The following is a 16683-nucleotide window of genomic DNA, read 5'->3' as shown; positions in this document are numbered from 1 at the left end:
ATTTCAGACACTGGTAAGAGAGGAATTACTTCCAGAGATCAGGTGTCTCTTTACGCCCATGTTGTAAAACCCTTAAATTCTTTGGTGCATTTTGTGAAATTGACTTTGCTGTCTTGGTTCATTTTGAACAAATGTGACAGGGATTGAAACACAGCACAGATGAAAGATTAACTAACTTTTTTAGTGTTAGCTGTCCACACTAATATGATATTGTCATGTAGCCTTCACTTATTTTGTGATATGAATGATTTTCTTTGTGGTCTTTCTCTCACAGCCTACTGCTAACATTATAGCAGGTCTTTGTCAGTGTTCTGTTTCAGTGAACTGTTAGGGATTTTGCACCTTTTGTAAAGTTGAGCTCATCCAAGACTTTGTACATGCCTAATTCACACCAAGTCTTGATTACTCATTACCTCTTAAGCCTCCCGATCTGCCTTTGCTCTTGGTCTTGCAACACCTTTATTTTAAATAAAAATCAAAAGAACTACGGATGCTGTAAAGCAGAGACAAAAATAGAAATTGCTGGAAAACCTCAGCAGGTCTGGCAGCATCTATAAAGAGAATTGGAGTTTATGTTACGGGTCGAGTGACCCTTCCTCAGGACCTTGATTTTAAAATACTCATCCTCTCTTTTAGAAACCCCCTGGCCTTGCCCTCCATACTTGTGTAACTTCACACAATCATCTAGGAACTCTGAGCTGTTCTAATTTTAGTCTCTTATAGATCTTTTATTTTCATTTCTCCATCACTGGTGGTTGTGCTTTCAGTTGTGTATGCCCTAAATTCAGAAATTCTCTTCTGAAACCTATCAGCGCCATTACCTTGTGTCTAAGATGCTTCTCAAAACCTCCCTCAGTAACTAAGCTGATATCTATGATGACTTGGTGTAAAGTTCTGTTTGATGCTTCTATGAAATGCCTTTTGAAGCTATATATTATTAAAGGTCCTTTCAAAGCTTAAGTTGCTTTTGTGTGGAAACACAAATTTGAAGTTTGACTATTACTCAGACTGAGACGGGAGGAGTGTACTGACTTTCTCTAGTCCACAACTCCATCAATTACAACATAAATGTAGTTGTTTTACCCAGTTCCCAATGAGGCCTGTTGTATGCTTTCATTATCTTAGACTTAAAATAAAAAGATCTATCAGTCAGGGTTCTTTGATTAAAAACAGTATTATTGATTGTTTTGTCTTAAGTTAAAAAAATTTGTTAAGATTTTACTCATAAAATGAAAATATAAATGTTTACCTGTAAATGACCCAAAACTTGCACGTGCCCATACATGCCCGCTTGCACAGGATAAAGAAAAAAATATGGATTTTTCTCCACAAAGAGTCACTTTGGATGGAAAAGTTTGCCCAATAAGTCTTAGCTCTTGAAGGCGAAAGATAAGGTTTGAGATGTTAAAGTGGCTGTCAGCTTGGGGTCTTAGCATGTTGTGTACCAAATATAGGCAGTTGTGTCTGAGATCTTGACTGATACTGCTTGCTCAGGAAAGAAAAATCAAGAAATAATGTTCATTATTGAGAAATTGTCTGGCCATTGCTCAAGAGGATAATCAGATTTCACCTTGGATTCACAATACAGATACTTCAGGAATGGGAGACATAACTGAGCAACTTTTCTTTTTGCAGACTTGCCCAACTAGAAATCAAAACCATCTCCAAGCCTGCAAAACCATGTTTTATGGCTATCCTGTTTAAACAAAATCATAAGAACAATTGTGTTTACCTCGAAGTCAGTCTTTTTGGTTACTTCCTCAAAAAACTCAATCAAGCTTGTGGGACATGATTTCCCTTGCACAAAACCATGCTGACTATCCCTGATCATTCCTTGCCTCTTCAAATGCACATAGTTCCTATTACTCAGCATCACCTCCCACAGCTTACCACCACAGATGTCAGGCTCACAGATCTATAGTTCCCAATCTTCTCCAAATAAAGGCACAACATTAGCCTCCTTCCAGACCTCCCATGGTTATAGAGGGCAGAATGATCGATGTTGTTTACTTGGATTTTAGTAAAGTCTTTAATAATGTTCTGCGTTAATATTTATTAGTAAAGTTAGATCACATGGGAATCAGGGTGAACTTGCTATTTGGATACAAAATTGTGGGAGACCAAGAGTGGTGAATGAGTGTTGTTTTTCAGACTGAAGGCCTGTCAGTAGCAGTGTTCCATAGGGATTGGTACTGGGTCTGCTATCTTAAATAAATGATTTGAATGAGAATATATGAGGCATGTTTGGTAAATTTGTGGATGACACTAAAATTGGTGGGATAGTGGACAGCGGAGATGATTGCAAAGGGATCTTGATCTGTTGGGTCAATGGGCTGAAGACTGACAGATGTAGTTTAATGTGGATAAATATAAGGTATTGTGTTTTAGTAGAGCAAACAAGGGCAGTTAATGTTAGAAGAAACTCGCCGTTCAGGTACATAATTCTTTGAAATTTTGTGACAGACAGGCAAGTGGTTAAAAAGGTGTTTAGCATGCTTGCCTTCGTTGCTCAGTCCTTTGAGTATAGGATTTGGGACATCAGGTGCGAAGGTAAACTGGCCAAAAATATAAAGAAAGATAGTAAAAGCTTTTTTAGGTATGTGAAAGGCAAAAAAAATGGTTAAGACTAAAATTGGGCCCTTGAAGACAGAAACAGGGGAATATATTACAGGGAACAAAGAAATGGCAGAAGAATTGAATTGGTACTTCAGATCTGTGTTCACTGGGGAAGACTCAAACAATCTCTCTGAGGTAACCGTGGCTGAAGGACCTGAACTTAAGGGAATTTATATTTGCCAAGAATTGGTGTTGGAGAGACTGTTAGGTCTGAAGGTTGATAAGTCCCCGGGGCCTGATGGTCTACATCCTAGGGTACTGAAGGAGGTGGCTCGAGAAATTGTGGATGCGTTAGTGATTATTTTCTAGAGTTCGATAGATTCGGGATCAGTTCCTGCGGATTGGAGGGTGGCTAATGTTGTACCACTTTTTAAGAAAGGTGGGAGAGAGAAAGCAGGAAATTATAGACCAGTTAGTCTGACCTCAGTGGTGGGAAAGATGCTGGAGTCTATTATAAAAGAAGAAATTACGACACAGCTGGATAATAGTAATTGGATAGGTCAGAGTCAGCATGGATTTATGAAGGGGAAATCATGCTTGACTAATCTTCTTGAATTCTTTGAGGATGTAACTCTGAAGATGGACGAGGGAGATCCAGTAGATGTAGTGTACCTGGACTTTCAGAAAGCTTTTGATAAAGTCCCACATAGGAGGTTAGTGAGCAAAATTAGGGCGCATGGTATAGGGGGCAAAGTACTAACTTGGATTGAAAGTCGGTTGGCTGATAGGAAACAAAGGGTAGTGATAAATGGCTCCATTTCGGAATGGCAGGCTGTGACCAGTGGGGTACCGCAGGGATCAGTGCTGGGACCGCAGCCTTTTACAATATATGTTAATGATATAGAAGATGGTATTAGTAATTACATTAGCAAATTTGCTGATGATACTAAGCTGGGTGGCAGGGTGAAATGTGAGGAGGATGTTAGGAGATTACAGGGTGACCTGGACAAGTTAGGTGAGTGGGCAGATGCATGGCAGATGCAGTTTAATGTGGATAAATGTGTGGTTATCCACTTTGGTGGCAAGAACAGGAAGGCGGATTACTACCTAAATGGAGTCAAGTTAGATAAAGGGGCAGTACAAAGAGATCTGGGGGTTCTTGTACACCAGTCAATGAAGCTAAGCATGCAGGTACAGCAGGTAGTAAAGAATGCTAATAGCATGCTGGCCTTCATAACAAGAGTGATTGCGTATAGAAGCAAAGAGGTTCTTCTGCAGCTGTACAGGGCCCTGGTGAGACCACACCTGGAGTACTGTGTGCAGTTCTGGTCTCCAAATTTGAGGAAAGACATTCTGGCTATTGAGGGAGTGCAGCGTAGGTTCACGAGGTCAATTCCTGGAATGACGGGACTACCTTACGCTGAAAGACTGGAGCGACTGAGCTTGTATACCCTTGAGTTTAGAAGACTGAGAGGGGATCTGATTGAGACATATAAAATTACTAAAGGATTGGATATTCTGGAGGCAGGAAACATGTTTCCGCTGATGGGTGAGTGCCGAACCAGAGGACACGGCTTAAAAATACCGGGTAGACCATTTAGGACAGAGATGAGGAGAAACTTCTTCACCCAGAGAGTGGTGGCTGTGTGGAATGCTTTGCCCCAGAGGGCAGTGGAGGCCCAGTCTCTGGATTCATTTATGAACGAGTTTGGATAGAGCTCTCAAGGATGGTGGAATCAAGGGTTATGGAGATAAGGCAGGAACAGGGTACTGATTCAGGATGATCAGCCATGATCATATTAAATGGTGGTGCAGGCTCGAAGGGCAGAATGGCCTACTCCTGCACCTATTGTCTATTATCATGTTGAGGTTGTACAGGACATTGGTGAGGCCTCTTCTGGAGTACTGTGTCAGTTCTGATGGCCCTGTTATAGGAAGGATCTTATTAAACTGGAAAGGGTTCAGGAAAGATTTACCATGATGTTGCTGGGAATGGAGGGTTTGAATTATAAAAAATAGACTGGAATGGAGGAGATTGATGGGGTAACCTTACAGAAGTTTATAAAATGATGGGGGACATAGATGCGGTGATTAGCAAATGTCTTTTCCCTAATATGGGGGAGTTCAAAACTGGGGGCAGATTTTTAAGGTAAGAGGAGAAGGATTGAAAACAGACATGACGGGAAACTTTTTATTATGTGAAGGTTAGTGTGTGTGAATGAACTGCTAGAGGAAGCAGTGGATGTAGGTACATTTACAACGTTTAAAAGATAAGTACATGAATCTGAAAGGTTTGCAGGGATATGGGCCAAACGCAGGCAGGTGAGACTAGTTTAGTTTGGGAACATGGCTGGCGTGGACTCGTTGGATCGAGTCTGTTTGACTCTAAGTAGATTCAACCAAAACCTGCAATTATCTGGAATTGTTTATTTAAAAAGGAAATTGTAACAATAGAATCCATAATCCTTCAGGTTCAGGTCAACAGAAGTTAGTAAATATGAAGCCATCATAACACACGTTGCTCTGTCAATTTTTCTTCCCCTCTGCTTCTAACAGGAAGATTAGCAGCTCAGTGACCTGGTATTGTAAAAGAATACTGTATTTATAAAATCATATTGTTTTTAGGCAAATATTGAAATGCATCAGGTGCTGAATAATTATTTTTTGTTGTAGTATATTGACTTTATGGTAAGCCAAGTTGGCTATTCTGCACCAGAAGTGTCAACTAGATAGTAAAGAAATGAACAATCTTTTTGTCTGTTGGTTGAAGTAGAACACCAAAGAGCTCCATGCTTTTTAAACAGTTGAACGGGGTTCTTTAAAGTTGTTCCTGTGTCACATCCTTGCCGTAATTTTCATATGATGTTGGAGCAATAAATTGGTGCCGTTTCAAGTAGCCTGGTTGGGTTTTATTGTTGATGTGAATTTCATTTTTATTGATTTTACAGAATTTTCATCTTTTGATGATTCAACTGCCACCTAAACAGATGTTAGTTGTATTCTTACCCATTTACATTTGCAATTGTCTCTTTCAGTGAAGACAATTAACATGCTCCAACTTCTAACCAGCAAACTCAGCACAGACGTTCTTTGACAAATGGTTCAGTTCTACATAGGAAATAAACAGTGGAAATCCTCTACCTTGGATTACTTTAATAACCAGTGGGAAGAAAAATGCCCGTGCTAAGTATGAGATTAAAGTTGTAACTTGAATTCAGCAACTTTTATTGAGGTTAAAGTGAAAATACAGTTTTTTTTAACCTTGCATTAGTCAATGTTTTTTTTTCCCGTCAGTACAGTTCCCATGTCTAAAGGATCCTATTTTTGCACAACAAGTAATTTTCAGGAGACCTGTTTTATTACTAATTTATTGGCAAGTCATGTAATGTTGTGCTGACTGCTGAGAACATATGCAAGCTAAGTAACTATTCAAATTATTCCATTGAAAGGGGACCTCGACAATGTAGATATTCGGTGTAGTTAGACAGAAGTTTTATAAATATTGAGACATTCGTTAGTACATCAATCTGAGTAAATATCATTTTACACTCACGCGAAGTGTTCTTTGAACTGAAAACTGCAATCATTTTCATACCATTTGGTTTGTCAAGATTTAGATTCCATTGTGGAATTTTTGTTTTGTTTGTTAGAAAAAATAATCCAACTCTGACTGATAACTCAGATTATTGGATCTTTAATTGGTAATCAGTCCTGATAATGTTTTCCTGAAATATAGTCAGGTGCACCAAAAGAAGTCACCAATAGAATTTTCTAGAAATGGGTACATATTTGCTTGTTTAGACATTGGTCCTGTTTTGAACTAAGTTTCCTCCTCCAGTTGTAGTCTGAGTGTCTGATTTGTAAACAACTCTTTGGTATCTTGTCTCATTTTTTCTGTTTGGATTTCTTAATAACAAGAAAATATCAAAATGATTAATGTTTTGCTTGCGATTACGTTCCATTACTGCCTTATACTTTATTACCAGCCCGAGTAGAACAGGGCCCTTAGGTTGAATTACTGTCTAAGAATTTGTTGACTATTTGACACATGATGTTACTGCCATCCATGAGGATGAAATTAACTATCAGCTATTTTCAGATTGACTGGAATATTTTATTGTAAGCATCCTTCATGAGCATGGTATTGCCTTTCTGCTTGAGTAAGCATTGCTACAGTATCAAACTAGGCAGTAATAAAGAATGCTAATAATAAAATCTGAACCTAGTTGGTAGTTAACTGTCATTCCTTGCCCCAATTTGGGAACTCCATCTTTATTGATGGCAGTAATGTTAAAAATTATATTGATTATAAGTAGTGATACTGTATAAGTCAGAATGGTATTGATTTGTAGGTTCTTGTGAATTTTGAAGTTGCAACCTTTTTCTCTAATATATGAGCATTTTTCAGTAAATTGTCTTGAACTTCAGAATACTAATAGTACATGCTTTTGAAGTAGCATAGATGTATATGGTTATCGATTACTATATAATTCTCACCTCTCAGTCCTCTGTGTTACCCATTGTATCTCTCCCTATCTATGTCTGACAAATCTACAGCCATTTATTGCTGCTGCCAGGATTGCTCAAGATGCAAGGCAGCAGCTTGGGTTGGCCTTATTCTCCTTCCACACAACAAAGGAGGATTGCCTAAAGATTCTTGAGAAACTGTGTACTTAGTGGACAGGCGAGCGTGTAATTATGATGCCTTAGAAATGTAGTACCGTGCAATCCGATCCTGCTTATATCAGACCCAAGGATCTGCATTGTGCCACTATTAGTTTGTTTTATCAAAGCTAAAGATTTCTGTTCCTTACAAAGGCTAAAGTTTAGTTGCTAAAGTTGATGGCCCAGTCTCCAATCTGCCTGCAACTGGATGACATAGCACTCACGTGGTTCAATTTTAGTTCGAAATATAAACAGAAAATGCCGGAGAAACTTTGCAGGTCTGGCAGCGTCTGTGGAGTGAGTCCAATAAGACTTCTGAACTCTTCAGAACATTGTCAGAGTAGAGGTATTGAACTCAAAGAGTTAACTCTGCAGATCTGGCAGAACAGGACAATAGACAATAGGTGCAGGAGTAGGCCATTCTGCCCTTCGAGCCTGCACCACCATTCAATATGATCATGGCTGATCATCCTTAATCAGTATCCTGTTCCTGCCTTATCTCCATAGCCCTTGATTCCACTATCCCTGAGAGCTCTATCCAACTCTTTCTTAAATGAATCCAGAGACTGGGCCTCCACTGCCCTCTGGGGCAGAGCATTCCACACAGCCACCACTCTCTGGGTGAAGAAGTTTCTCCTCATCTCTGTCCTAAATGGTCTTTTTAAGCTGTGTCCTCTGGTTCGGCACTCACCCATCAGCGGAAACATGTTTCCTGCCTCCAGAATGTCCAATCCTTTGTAATTTTATATGTCTCAATCAGATCCCCTCTCAGTCTTCTAAACTCAAGGGTATACAAGCTCAGTCGCTCCAGTTTTTCAGCGTAAGGTAGTCCCGTCATTCCAAGAATTGACCTCGTGAACCTACGCTGCACTCCCTCAATAGCCAGAATGTCTTTCCTCAAATTTGGAGACCAGAACTGCACACAGTACTCCAGGTGTGGTCTCACCAGGGCCCTGTACAGCTGCAGAAGAACCTCTTTGCTTCTATACTCAATCCCTCTTGTTATGAAGGCCAGCATGCTATTAGCCTTCTTCACTACCTGTTGTACCTGCATGCTTACCTTGATTGACTGGTGTACAAGAACACCCAGATCTCTTTGTGGTTCTCCAGCATTTTGTCTTTTAGATCTCCAGCATCAGCAGTACTTTGCTTTCAATTTTAGTTTGGTTGTTTGAGTTTACACAATATTTAATTAATATGCAAGAGCTTTTCTGATTATTAGAAAAAGGATCTGGCTGTTACATAGCCAAGCTTGTTTTACGTTTCATTAATGGGTTTAGTCTGAGAAGCAGCTCATTTGTATTGCAGATTTTGCACTGACTAATAAAATATAGTATTCATTTACCACTGCGAAGTATGATGACGAAAGGATGAAGGATTTTTACATTGATGTTTTTACAGATCCCAATCATGAAGGTGCCGCAGAGGGAATTGAAAACATGGCTGATGCTGTCACGCACGCACGTTTTGTTGGCACAGATCCAGCAAGTGACGAGGTTGTTCTAATGAAAATTTTGCAGGTAATGCAGTCTGCTGGTAAATACTAAGGAAAACAGCTGAGCCAATTAGTCATTGGTATTAAAATGAAATCTGGTTACTTGACTATTAATTAGAGTAATGATGTATTCAGTTTCATTGAAATCCATGTGGGAATACTGTGTTTTGGCTTCAGGATTTCTCCTTTTGTCTCTGTTGTGAACAAGGGGATTAGATAGTACTCTACATTGTTCTGATTAATTGCTGTTCTTGTCCTCAGTTGATTCTGTAATTGCCTTGTTTTGGGCATTATTTTCTCTTGCTTTACTGAAAGTGGTGACTTATGCTGTGGTTACTTACATGGGTACACTCAAGACCAAGCCTCACTAGACATTTGTTCGCCTTCCGTCCTCCGGGATGAACACTGGCAGGCAGTTTAATCATGAAGACCTTGTAACAAAGACTCAGCATGGCCTCAGCAGATGCCAGTGCATACTTTCCTGTTGCAGTCACTCAAGACTCACTGAAGCTGGGGAAATCCCATCTGATTTTGCTATCTCCATTTGCTCTTAGCTGAGCGACTGGTTCTTTCTGTGCTTGAGTAAATTCTCCTGGTTGAGGCAAGCAAACTGATAATTAAGCTCTATTTCTGATGTATATTATGGTGTTACACACTGTTGCAAAAATGAAGCCACTCATTGAACCAACTATTAAGGTGTTATGGTGTCCTTTTAAACTTAACTTTTAAAAACTCATGTATTAGATTTGTTGAAGGGTAAAAGTGACTGTTTTTACCATAAGTGAATAGTAAAACAAAATCTTTACTGTTTATGGAGAGATGTACCTGAATAGTAAGTCAGCTCTATTGAAATATTTAAAATTTATGATTAGTTCTGCAAGGGAACATGGAGCTACTCAGCCTTGATTCTGTGAAGTGGTGGTGTTAGCTTGGATTCCTCCGGATTAATTTAAGAGCACAATTAGCCATTCAACTCATCGATCATGGCTGATATATTTCTCAATCCCCTTTTGCCTGCCTTCTCCCTGCAACCCTTGCCAATCATGAACCTATCTGTATAAGCCAAAAGACTTGCGAATGCTATAAGTCAGAAACCAATTAACAGAAGTTGTTGGATCAATTTAGCAAGTCTGGTAGCATCTGTGGAGAGAGATCAGAGTTAAAGTTTCTGATTGAGTGAGCCTTCCACAGAACTTATCTATCTCTGTCTTAAATGCACTCAATGACTTAGCCTCCACAGCCCTGGGTGGCATCCAGAATTGAAAGTTTATTGAGCTATATTGGGCCTTGAGAAGCTGCTGTGAAATGTGTTGTGGCTGTTTTTTGGAAAGCAGAAAGATGAACTGTCCTTAAAGGTTGAATTATTGTGCAAGGTGCAAGTTTTCAAAAATGTCTTTGAACATACTAACAAAAATAAATACTTAATATAAAAATGTTTGCAACACTTACAACTTATTGAGATCCTACGTTCCATTAAAAAAGCATCTATTTCAAATTGTTAGCTTCACTTTTACAGATGAATTGCACTACATTCTTCTATTCCAAAAATCCAAATGACCTTTAGTATGAAGTTTTACAATGTGCTAGTGCTTCTGCATTTAGGATTTTGTAGTTTTTTTTAATTTTGAAAACTTATTGATTTTGAGTTTGATTTGTTCGTTCTGCAACTAGATCATCTATTAATAAACACTGACTCAGTGCTTTCCTATCAAAAGTATTCAATGTAACTGAATTTATGTATTGCGTGGCAAGTTTAAAGAAACGTTCCTGACTGATGAAGAAAAGAAGTTTTATCACATTTGGATGAAATTTTGAATATATATTCTTCTAAGTGGCTTGTTTAAGCTTTCAATTTGTCAACTTTATACTATTCTACTGAAAATTGAGAAAACGGAAACAATTTTTCTTGTGAAATTTGACTTATCCATCAGTCCGTAATAAACAAGACATTGCTCTATGTTAAGAACGCCTCAAACTTTAGCCAACTTTAAATGCCTGTATACAATGAAGGCTTTGACTGTATTTGTAAATAGACAGGGAATGAATTGCATGTTGTTCTTACTGTTGAACTATCAAAGTGGTCAACATATTTCACTTGAAATTTCATGTGGTTTGAGTTGAGGGCATAGAATATGAAATAGACTCTTTTCTGTATGCCAGTTGCCATTTTGAATATACAATTGCCCAACTTGAGAAAAGCTGTCAATAAACATGATAATCATCAGGCTCCATTTTGATTCCAATTAGTGCAGTATTAGGGGTTGTTTTGTGTTGCCATCTTGTGTCTACTGGTAATTGGGTTACACTGTCAAACAATTATTTAACTTGTGTTCTTTTCAGCCAGGAGAGGGAGAGAGACAACTTTGATCCTTTTTGGTTTGTGTTGAAATCCGCTGTTGCGGTCCCTTGAAAAGCTGATTGTTCAGGGAAAAGATCAAGTTTGATTATTGTATGCTATGCACAGTTTGTTGATGGCTTGTTGAGACTGGGAACATTTGTCTGTGTATTGTCCAAGCGAGAGGGAGTATGTGGTGATCTAAAGAAGCAAATTTGCTAATTTCCCTATTGCATTTTCTGCCATCAGAAAACTTGTTAATGCCTTGCATAGTTTGCTAGTTGACAGTGGTTATGCTTCTGAACTTCAAACCTATTGCAGGAATCTGTTTCAGCTTCTAATGAGGGACACAATTGTATTTGAATTATACAAATATTTGAAATATTGGTGTGTTCAGTTGCATTTGGGAACATGTTTGCATATGTGCTTTACCTCTGAGTGTTTGAAGAATGGATTTATTGAAATACTTCCTTGCATCCATTCATAAATGTCTTGAAACTTTGATGTTATTGGCCCACTAGACTGGCCACAAACTAGATGTCATTGTTCAAATTGTATGTGGACTGCAGAGGTGATCCTGAAAATATGTAATAGGCTGAGTGTATTATATTTACGTGATAATTTCAAGTGAGTTTTGAGAAGATTTGTAGGTCAGGTTGAGGTTCTGGATATAGGTTTGCTCACTGAACTGGAAGATTTGTTTTCAGACATTTCGTCACTATACTAGGTAACATCTTCAGTGAGCCTCTGGATGAAACATTGGTGGTGTAGCCTGCTTTCTGTTTGTGTTTCCTTGGATTGGTGATGTCATTTCCTATGGATGCTCAGCCCCCTTGGCATCATGGTAGCCATAAACCCACCGATACACTGAAACAGCAGCAAATGAACTTGAAAGACCCTATACAGACAATAAGCAAAACTAATGTCATTTACAAAATACCTTGCAAGAACCGAAACACACACTACATTGGACAAACAGGCAGAAAACTAGCCACCAGGATACATGAACACCAACTAGCCACAAAATGACATGACCCACTCTCAGTAGTATCCTGACATATGGATGAGGAAGGACACCACTTTGACTGGGACAACACATCCATCCTAGGGCAAGCTAAACAGAGTCATGCACGAGAATTCCTTGAAACATGGCATTCCAACCGCAACTCTATCAACAAACACATTGAGTTGGATTCCATTTACCACTCTGAGAAAAAAAAGAAATATCATCACAGGAAATGATGTCACCCCACAAAATGACATCACCAACTCAAGGAAATCCAAGCACATAAATAGAAAGCGGGCTACACTACCAGTGCTTTCACCACAGGAAATAACACCATCAACCCAAGGAAACCCAAACACACAAATAGAAAGTGGGCTACACTATCAGTGGTTCATCCAGAGGCTCACTGAAGATGTTACCTCATATGGTGATGAAACATCTGAAAACGGACCTTCCAGCTCAGCGAGGAAACTTACATCTGGACAATTTGAAGATTATTAGCTTTGCAAAGTTAGCAAATCAGACTGATGCAAAAAGCATTTGAAATGCTTTACAGCAAGGTAAACAGTATTAGTTCAATTTGTTTTTTGGTTGTTCCTAATGGATTTGTACTAATACTTGCATAAACAAAACTGTAATGTAATAATTTTATGAAATTGTTTTCTCTTAGGTCTTAAGAACGTTACTACTCACTCCTGTTGGTGCTCATCTAACAAATGAGTCAGTCTGTGAAATAATGCAGTCATGTTTCCGAATATGCTTCGAGATGAGACTGAGTGGTAAGTTTCTCTTGCCAGTTCCACCATGATCTGTCCATGCCATTTTGATTTGATTTTTATTTGACTTATTATTGTCACATACCACGATACAGTGAAAAGTGTTGTTTTGCATGCTATCCAGACAAGTCATGCCTTACATAAGCACTCAAAGGCAACAAAACAGAATACAGAATATAATGTTATAGCTGCAGAGTAGGTGCAGGTAAAGATCAGCTCTACCAGTACCCTTCTACTGAAGCCGTACCAACCAGTACCCTTCTACTGAATCGGAACGTGCAGCCCTCCACTCCCTCCGTTCCAAACCCAACCTCACTATCAAACCAGCAGACAAGGGAGGTGCGGTAGTAGTTTGGCGCACCGACCTTTACACTGCTGAGGCTAAACGCCAGCTCGCGGACACCTCCTCCTACTGCCCCCTTGACCATGACCCCACCTCCCACCACCAAACCATCATCTCCCAGACCATCCAGAACCTCATCACCTCAGGGGATCTCCCATCCACCGCCTCTAACCTCATAGTCCCACTACCCCGCACCGCCCGTTTCTACCTCCTGCCCAAAATCCACAAACCTGCCTGTCCCGGCCGACCCATTGTCTCAGCCTGCTCCTGCCCCACCGAACTCATCTCTGCATACCTTGACACGGTCCTGTCCCCCTTAGTCCAAGAACTCCCCACCTACGTTCAGGACACCACCCATGCCCTCCACCTCCTCCATGACTTTCGCTTCCCCGGTCCCCAACGCCTTATCTTCACCATGTACATCCAATCCCTGTACACCTCCATCCCCCATCACGAAGGACTTAAAGTCCTCCCCTTCTTCCTCTCCCGCCGTACCAGCCAGTACCCTTCCACTGACACCCTCCTTCGACTGACTGAACTGGTCCTCACCCTGAACTTCTCTTTCCAATCCTCCCACTTCCTCCAAACCAAAGGAGTAGCCATGGGCACCTGCAGGGGCCCCAGCTATGCCTGCCTCTTTGTAGGATATGTGGAACAGTCCATCTTCCGCAGCTGCACTGGCACCACCCCCCACCTTTTCCTCCGTACATCAATGACTATATCGGCGCTGCCTCGTGCTCCCACGAGGAGGTGGAACAGTTCATCCACTTCATCAACACCTTCCACTCCGACCTCAAATTCACCTGGACCGTCTCAGACTCCTCCCTCCCCTTCCTCGACCTTTCCATTTCTATCTCGGGTGACCGAATCGACACGGACATCTACTATAAACCGACCAACTCACACAGCTACCTAGACTACACCTCCTCCCACCCTGCCCCCTGTAAAAACGCCATCCCATATTCCCAATTCCTTCGTCTCCGCCACATCTGCTCCCAGGAGGACCAGTTCCAAAACCGTACAACCCAGATGGCCTCCTTCTTCAAGGACCGCAATTTCCCGCCAGACATAGTCGATGATGCCCTCCGCCGCATCTCTTCCACTTCCTGCTCCTCCGCCCTTGAGCCCCGCCCCTCCAACCGCCACCAGGACAGACCCCACTGGTCCTCACCTACCACCCCACCAACCTCCATGTACGACGTATCATCCGCCGTCATTTCTGCCACCTCCAAACGGACCCCACCACCAGTGATATATTTCCCTCCCCTCCCCTATCAGCGTTCCGAAAAGACCACTCCCTCCGTGACTCCCTCGTCAGGTCCACACCCCCCACCAACCCAACCTCCACTCCCGGCACCTTCCCCTTCAACCGCAAGAAATGCAAAACTTGCGCCCACACCTCCCCCCTTACTTCCCTCCAAGGCCCCAAGGAACGCTTCCATATCCGCCACAAATTCACCTGCACCTCCACACACATCATCTATTGCATCTGCTGCACCCGATGTGGCCTCCTCTATATTGGGGAGACAGGCCGCCTACTTGCGGAATGTTTCAGAGAACACCTCTGGAACACCCGGACCAACCACCCCGTCGCCCAACACTTTAACTCCCCCTGCCACTCCACCAAGGACATGCAGGTCCTTGGACTCCTCCATCGCCAGACCATAGCAACACGACGGTTGGAGGAAGCGCGCCTCATCTTCTGCCTGGGAACCCTCCAACCACAAGGGATGAACTCAGACTTCTCCAGTTTCCTCATTTCCCCTCCCCCCAGCTTGTCTCAGTCAAATCCCTCAAACTCAGCACCGCCTTCCTAACCTGCAATCTTCTTCCTGACCTCTCCGCCCCCACTCCGGCCTATCACCCTCACCTTGACCTCCCTCCACCTATCGCATTTCCAAAGCCCCTCCCCCAAGTCCCTCCTCCCTACCTATTATCTTAGCCTGCTGGACACACTTTTCCTCATTCCTGAAGAAGGGCTTATGCCCGAAACGTCGATTCTCCTGTTCCTTGGATGCTGCCTGACCTGCTGCGCTTTTCCAGCAACACATTTTCAGCAAAGATCAGCTCTAAGTCTGGTAAGAATAAAGAAGAAGCTGTTTTTGAATCTGTTGGTATTTTCAAATTCTGTATCTTCTGCCCAATGGAAGAGGGAGGGAGAGAGTATAACCAGGTTGGAAGGGGTCTTTGATTATGTTATTTGCATGCGGCCTTATTTCTGACACAGGCAGATGATTAAGAATGATAGCACGTAGTAACAGTCAATTTGAGGCATGCTTTTCATGTTAGCATGTAAAGGACAAGGTATTCAGTTGAGTGTGAAAGATTTATGACTTCAATGTCTGAACACAAATAATGATTGTCTTTCCATGAGTGAAATTCACAGCTGATGGTAACCTTTTTTAAACTTAGGCCTTGCAACTTACATAGTTTTGTGCAAAATTCATTTATTATGTTGTTTATTATTGATCTGCATTGCAGTACAGTGGAGAGTAAATTTAAGCCGGAAGGCTGATTTTTTAAAAACATCACCCATGAAATTGGTTCTGTTTATTACAGATGATATCTACAATTACTTGTAAATTTTAAATAGCAAGTGTTTCAATGGGTTCAAACCATTACTGGGATATCTTTTTCAGATGCTTAATTAACAAATTGCCTTATAATTGCAACCAGATATTCTTTTTTTTCTTGATGCAAATTGTACAAATAACGAAGAAATATTTTTTTATTTTTATTTTGTTTTCATAACTTTTTGCCAATGGTAAGCTATTGCTTTTCTGAGCTGAAAATGTGTTGCTGGAAAAGTGCAGCAGGTCAGGCAGCATCCAAGGAGCAGGAGAATCGACGTTTCGGGCATGAGCCCTTCTTCAGGAATGAGGAAAGTGTGCCAAGAAGATTGCAGGTTAGGAATGTGGTGCTGAGTTCGAGGGTTGGGACTGAGACCAGGTGGGGGGAGAGGAAATGAGGAAACTGGAGAAATCTGAGTTCATCCCTTGTGGTTGGAGGGTTCCTCAGCAGAAGATGAGGCGCTCTTCCTCCAGCCGTCGTGTTGCTATGGTCTGGCGATGGAGGTGTCCAAGGACCTACATGTCCTTGGTGGAGTGGGAGGGGGATTTGAAGTGTTGAGCCACGGGGTGGTTGGGTTGGTTGGTCCGGGTGTCCCAGAGGTGTTCTCTGAAACGTTCTGCAAGTAGGCGGCCTGTCTCCCCAATATAGAGGAGGCCACATCGGGTGCAGCAGATGCAGTAAATGATGTGTGTGGAGGTGCAGGTGAATTTGTGGCAGATATGGAAGGATCCCTTGGGGCCTTGGAGGGAAGTAATGGGGGAGGTGTGGGTGCAAGTTTTGCGTTTCTTGCGGTTGAAGGGGAAGGTGCCGGGAGTGGAGGTTGGGTTGGTGGGGGGTATGGACCTGACGAGGGAGTCACAGAGGGAGTGGTCTTTTCGGAACGCTGATAGGGAAGGGGAGGGAAATATATCCCTGGTGGTGTCCGTTTGGAGGTGG

At 41.6% G+C, this 16683-nt stretch overlaps 1 protein-coding gene across 6 annotated transcripts in view; it reads left to right on the top strand.

Moving 5' to 3' along the window:
* The window catches only part of gbf1 (golgi brefeldin A resistant guanine nucleotide exchange factor 1), a 264652-nt gene that overhangs the window by 151062 nt on the left and 96907 nt on the right, over nt 1–16683 (top strand). For all 6 annotated transcript variants that reach the window (XM_087982453.1, XM_087982455.1, XM_087982454.1 and 3 more), the window contains exons 5-6: nt 8623–8741; nt 12728–12836. In XM_087982453.1, the coding sequence (XP_087838579.1) occupies nt 8623–8741; nt 12728–12836 (228 nt within the window). The remainder of the gene's footprint in view (nt 1–8622; nt 8742–12727; nt 12837–16683) is intronic.

This window comes from Chiloscyllium plagiosum, unplaced genomic scaffold, assembly GCF_037043375.1.
Source record: "Chiloscyllium plagiosum isolate Xiang-an unplaced genomic scaffold, Cpla_swu_hap1 HiC_scaffold_43, whole genome shotgun sequence".
NCBI classification, from domain to species: domain Eukaryota; kingdom Metazoa; phylum Chordata; class Chondrichthyes; order Orectolobiformes; family Hemiscylliidae; genus Chiloscyllium; species Chiloscyllium plagiosum.
This window is presented reverse-complemented; position numbering and strand designations above follow the sequence as displayed.